Consider the following 6283-nt stretch of genomic DNA (forward strand, 5'->3'; position numbering starts at 1 on the left):
AGCAATTTCCCATTCTAATTTCTATCTGCACTTCCACTTGCATTGGCTATCATTGCATAATATACTTTCCTTTTTTCCTTGTTACAGGGCCATATAAAACTGGCCGATTTTGGATTAGCCCGGCTCTATCATGCTGATGATAAGAGCCGGCCGTACACCAACAAAGTCATCACGCTATGGTATCGCCCGCCGGAGTTACTCCTGGGCGAGGAGCGTTATGGACCCGGCATCGACGTGTGGAGTTGCGGGTGCATCCTTGGGGAGTTGTTCACAAGGAAACCGATATTTCAAGCCAACCACGAGTTGGCCCAGCTGGAGCTCATCAGCCGCATTTGCGGCACGCCGACGCCGGCTGTGTGGCCGGACGTGATCAGACTGCCGCTGTTCAACACTATGAAACCGAAGAAGACGTACAACCGCCGCTTGAGAGAGGAGTTTGCCCTGTAAGTTTTAGGCCTGGGGGTGGGAGGGGGTTGGGTATATAATAGTGGCTGATTGTAATTTTCCAATGTGAACTTTTGATGGGTTGTTGGTCCTTGCTGTAACTCTTACTCTTGACATGTTTTTAATTTTAATTAGCCAGAATGTTATTCAACTGAGTTGGGCTTTGGTAAGTACATGTCATATGTTAGCTATTCAAAAAACTGTTTGAATGCCACAAGTGGTGATTTTGCATTGGATTTAATGGAATGGTTAAAAAAAATCAGTGGTGATGATTCTGAAAATATATGAGCTGTAATCTGGAAAGTGCAAGATATAAAAGACTCATTGAATCAGTATAGACCACTTGACATCAATGTTTATCAACAAAGGCGAGGGATTGGTATTTCGATATGCTCGAACGAACCGCTTCACTGTTCAATGGCTTTCTTGTACTATATGAAACGTGGTGGGAGATTTAAAATACACATGCCCTGAGCAAACTACGATGCGCACGCACAGTGCAGGGCAAAGAACAATAGAAAGTACCATAATGCGTGCGCATACTGCCGGGCAATGACGTCACATGTCAAGTGGTCTATAGTCAGGTGAATAGAAATATCGTAAGATAATGGATCAAATCGAGCTCACAAGAAAATCGACAGTACGTCAATCCATCTATCCGCATCGCCAACCTGTTTTATTAAAAAAAGATTGTTTTGTCAGCAAGGACGTTGAAATTACACGAAAATAAGAATGATAAAAATTGCTGACAAATATGAGAAAAAGCCAAAGAAAGATGGCTATTTCAAAGACTTGTGGCATAAAATGATTGCAACATGCAAAGTAAATATCAGCAGAATTTGAGGCATGCATTTTGGAAGATGTCACATTCCCATCCAACTTTTGTTTTTGTCTAGATGAGTATGAGGTATGTCTTAATAAGTGTGCAGAAATTTCTAATTAATATTAACTTTCAACCAAGTGTCTTCCCCTTGTTTTTCAGGCTTCCTAAACCAGCGTTGGATCTACTGGACAAGATGTTGACCCTTGACCCAGACAAGCGCATCACAGCCCATGATGCGCTGACCTGTCCGTGGCTCAAGACGGTTGACTCCAACAAGATTTCAGCGCCAAAGTAAGCATTGGTTGAATTCAATGGATGAATTGCAAAAACTTCCCGACGTGCACTATGCAAATTAACCCATGCAACAGCACCCACTCGCCCATTGGCCATAGAATTGTGCATGAAAATGGGTCATTTTGAAATTGCTCTCATGGAATGAAAAGGCAATTCTTATACAAGTAAATTGGTTTCAGGACAGATTTTTGCATGATTTTGGAAAAGAATTTCAATTTCTTCCACACAAAACAATGGAAGCTGTGGCTGCTGACCTTGACCCATGTATGCTGAATTCTGAGAGGGAAAGCGCAGAACCATATTGCATGTAGGGATACTTGCAAGTCATCATCTGGGTTGAATTCAAGCTGAGTTCAAAATTAATACATGCAGCATTCGAAATAAGCCCTATCGCAGTGCAATTTGCACCCCAAAATTCACTGGTTACGATACAGCTTCAAAAGTGTGGCGCAAAATTGCTATACCACATTGTACTGACTTTATGTGTTGATTGTCTGAGATTTTTGAATTGCTCTGCATCAGATGAAATTGCACCACAGTTTTCAAAATGGGGTGCACCCCAAGGTAAAAAATTAGTTCGAAGACTGAATACATGTGAATATGGTCCAAGTTGTGGAAGATGTTATATATTGCTATCATATAATAATGAGCATTAAACCATTGAAAAAATTAGTTATAAGGACAGGTTTATTTGAAGTGTTGATAACGATACTTATGAAGCACTTTACTTACTACCAGTACTATTTCATCATTTTCATTATACAGCTTACCTCACTGGCAAGACTGTCACGAGTTGTGGAGCAAGCGCAGACGAAGACAGGAGCGTGCGCAGCAGGCTTCAGCCGCCCAACCTTCAACAGACAAGAAACGCAAGGAGGGGTCCGGTGTTGCTTCCGATGATCAAGTCAAGATTCCAGGCATCAGCGGTGATGGAGAGTCCGGTGTCAAGTCTTCCAAAGAGGGTGGCGACGGAGGGAGTGATGAAGACAGCAAAGGTGATGCCCCGTCTTCGACCGAAAACCAGCTGGCGACGCTCATCAGTGGTCTTGCCTCGCAGCCGTCGCTGGATGTAGATAAGCTTGCAGAGGCTTTAGGGTTAAGGTTGATGCCTCAACTATTAAGTTACTTGAAAATCTAAACATGCAGTTGCTAATAGCGGCTGCTGCCACAAATCAGCAGTCGAAAAAGGGCGGGGGTAGTAGTAGTAGTGAGAGTGTTGTATCAGCTAATGTAGCCACTGCTTTGTTAGAGAAAGTACTTAAGTCCAATGCTCAGGCCAGTAAAGAATCATCGACGAATACTAGTGGTGTGAATACTCCTCAGGGTGGACTTGCCATCGAAAAGACGAGTGAAATGACGTCAAATTTCAAGGAGTATGTCTCAACACTGTTTGGTAAAGGCAGCTTGAAACCAGAGTCTGCTGAAAAAGGCGGAAAAAGTGAGAAAAGCTCATCAGGCCACGAAGGGAATCGTGATTATGAAGGCAATTCCGCGGGGATTGGTAGCAAGTATGGCGCTACTTCACGCAGTGGATCAGTTTACACAAGCCCGGTAGCTGAAACACGTAGCGTGTATACCACTCAGACTGTTAGCTCAGATAGTAAAGAACAGTATGGTCGTGGTGATAGTTCTGCCCGACATCCTGGTTCTGGGTATCCATACCCAGGATCAACTCAAAGTGAAGATAGTTTTGGCGACAGAGGAGCGTCCTATGCCGGCCCTTCGGAGGATGGCGACAGTCGATCTAGTGCATGGAAACCGCCGACACCCCCAGGACCGCCCCCAGAATCTCCTGATCAGGACGATATACAAATAGAAGAAGGGACGCTGGTTACACCAGGAGTGAAAGCAGCTCTCATTCAGATGCTTTCTCAGCAAGGATTTGGGGCAATGGGCATGTCTGCCGATATTTCTGCCGAGGAAAACGAAGCACTCAGTGAACTAGCCCATGTGTTGCAATCTGAGGAGAACAGTCAGTCGAGTAGTCAAGGTGAGGATGATACGCCAAGGGAAAGCCAAGCGCCAAAGAAGTCTATTCTTAAGAAGTATCCAAGACATTCAGTAGCCAAGAGCGAGAGTTACGATACGGACTTGCCGTCCACGCATTACCCTACTATGGATGAGATTGATGATTATCCCAGTACATCGGCACAAAGTGATGGCATGAACTATCCTGCACAGGCTTCGTACGCTAACAGCTCTCAGAGCAGCACGCCACACTATCCACCTGTCAGTTCCAAGATGGAGTCATCCAATACGAACACGACTATGACGTCATCATCATATGATCCTATTAGCTCTACGGGCTATCCCAACACCTCTAGCAACTCGCCAAGTTATCCAGACGGTTACAAGTCATCCCAACCTGCCGGATTTTCCAGTCGACCGGGAGGTTCTCAGCGACAGCCACTTTTCCCTAGTGCAGCGCGTACAGCAGCGCCACCTCGCTATCCAACCTCGCCAGATGTGGTTTCCTCTAAGTTTCCTCCCTCACCCGAAGGCAATGATATGGAGGACGATAGCAACCAGTCGTTCCACGATTCGTTGCAGAGAAGCCAACCGCCGTTTAGTCGTGCCAACTCGCAACCTTCCAATAACGCTGGCAAACCAGGCTACAGCCCAATAGCAAGCCGATCTGGACCACCTACTCCAGTAACTAAAAACTCGCCTAGTAATGAACGACAAGGAGTGGCGGACATCATACGAAGGCAGGCATCCGGTTTGGAACTTCAGAATACTCCATCCCCAAGAGGAGCACCAAGAGGCAGGGGACCGATGGGTGGAGGAGGGCGTGGCGGTTGGACTCCAAATTCTTCTAGAGGTGGCGGTATAAGAGGACGAGGAGGGGGCCCAGTTTTCAGGGGTGGTGCAAATAATCAAGGCGTACGCCCTCTTCTTGGTAACTCAGGTCCAGGTCCTAGTAGAGGTGCTCCAGGGGCTAGTAGAGGAGGAGCTCCAGGTCCTAGTCGAGGTGCTCGGGGAGGGTTTAGAGGACGTGGTGGTTTTAATGGTAGTGAGCCCGGGTGGAGTTGATCATAGCTCCTGACTTGTATCTAGGAGTGTAGCACATCTTTGGATTATAGGAGTTAATATAGGAATTGTACAAAAATTAAAGTTGAAAATCAGGATATCTTTCCAATAGTAATGGTATACCTCATTTGGTACATGTATATGCTTTAATCCTGTGGCAGTATGTCACAGTTCATGAAGGGTTCATAAGTTCTAAGCTCCACCTAAGACTTTAAAATAAATTGAAGTTGTTTTTGAAATTAAACAAATTTTGAAAGTTACTAGCAGCCTATTTTGTTTTACATACGTGGTCCAATTTACAATGTCACACACAGTAATGTTCGACCAAAATGCAGTGTTGTAAGTTGCACTTTGGTCCATTCGACTCTCACAAAGCATGCACTTTGTAAATTGGACCAGTTCTGTTAAACAAAACAGGCTGTCAGTGATGCTTACAATTTTTTAATTCCGTCAATAACTTTCCAATTTATTTAAAAAAGTCTAAGGGGTAACTTTGAATTTGTGAACGAACCCTTTATCTCAATAATTAAGTAAAAATGAATATTTTTCCCCGATGTCGGCCTGATTTCAGGCATGAATTATTCATGACTTCATGAATTATTTAAAACCTAAACCAAATTGACAAATTGCTTTGAAGTACATTTGTAGAGATGTACTTGTAAATAAAGAAGAAAATCAAACTTATTTTCATAAATTTAGATAAATATTAAAGTTTCAGATAAAAGTAAAACAACGTTTGAAAAGATAGTATTTCTTAGCTGACATGTTTTTTGTTTGATTTTAGTTTTGTTGGCCAGAATGCTAAATTTGTATTTATTTCATGTGGACATGTGATATTTTTTTCTGGCCAGCCTGAAGTAGTTAGATTATGTACATGTAGAGTATGTAGGGATATAAATTCATACTGTACTATTTCATCCATGCCCCCACTGTTATCTAATTTCAATCCAGGTGGAAAGTTTTACACATTTTATGTTAAAATGATGATATCCAGTAGGATTGTACACTATTTGGGCCACATTTTGGAACTTTTATGTGGAATTCCAAAAAAATGAATGTAAAAAATGTTAAATTTGGTTGGAATTCCAAACTGTTCCTCAAATAGGGTATGGTTATCAGATGGAATAGCCCAATTTATTGTAATTTTATTTGCCAATTCTTGTTTAGATATTAAATGGGCAACTTATTGCTTGAGGTTCCAGCAGCCATATGGCCCAAAATTGGCCCCATCTTTTTCCCCTAACGATTAAGGGAGGGAAACGAAAAAGAAAATATTATATTTCATGCAATATGAAAATTATCCCTAACTGGAATTCCTTGGAAGGGACACAACATGAAGGACAATTTTTATCAGCTGGGCATGTATCCAGTGTACATGCAGATGTGTGTGCTATCTGACCGTTCAATTTCTGACAAAGTTTCAACATGGGACATACTAAATATTGCCAATTTGGACATACGAAAGTGACATGTCTTACCAACTCATCACAGCAGTGTGCTATGAAAATTGCAAATATGGAAAAGGGGTTTGACTGTACGGGCACAAAATAATCATTCATTAGTTAAAATTTTGAATACGAAAGTCTGGCGTGTGTGTGTCATAAATATGTATAGATTGGTCATGACAAACAAGTTATTTTCTGTATCTAGATATCTGCGTAGGCCTTTATATGGCTCAATTATGTGCACACT

At 42.6% G+C, this 6283-nt stretch overlaps 1 protein-coding gene across 1 annotated transcript in view; it reads left to right on the top strand.

The window, feature by feature from the left end:
- Positions 1-5991, top strand: part of LOC140162795 (uncharacterized) — a 38110-nt gene extending 32119 nt beyond the window's left edge. Inside the window, 4 exon segments of the mRNA XM_072186096.1 lie at positions 88-443; positions 1427-1558; positions 2327-2652; positions 2655-5991. Coding sequence (XP_072042197.1) covers positions 88-443; positions 1427-1558; positions 2327-2652; positions 2655-4594 — 2754 coding nt within the window. The 3' untranslated portion in view covers positions 4595-5991.
- Positions 5992-6283: the final 292 nt, after the last annotated feature.

This window comes from Amphiura filiformis, chromosome 10 (genome assembly GCF_039555335.1).
Source record: "Amphiura filiformis chromosome 10, Afil_fr2py, whole genome shotgun sequence".
NCBI classification, from domain to species: Eukaryota; Metazoa; Echinodermata; class Ophiuroidea; order Amphilepidida; family Amphiuridae; genus Amphiura; species Amphiura filiformis.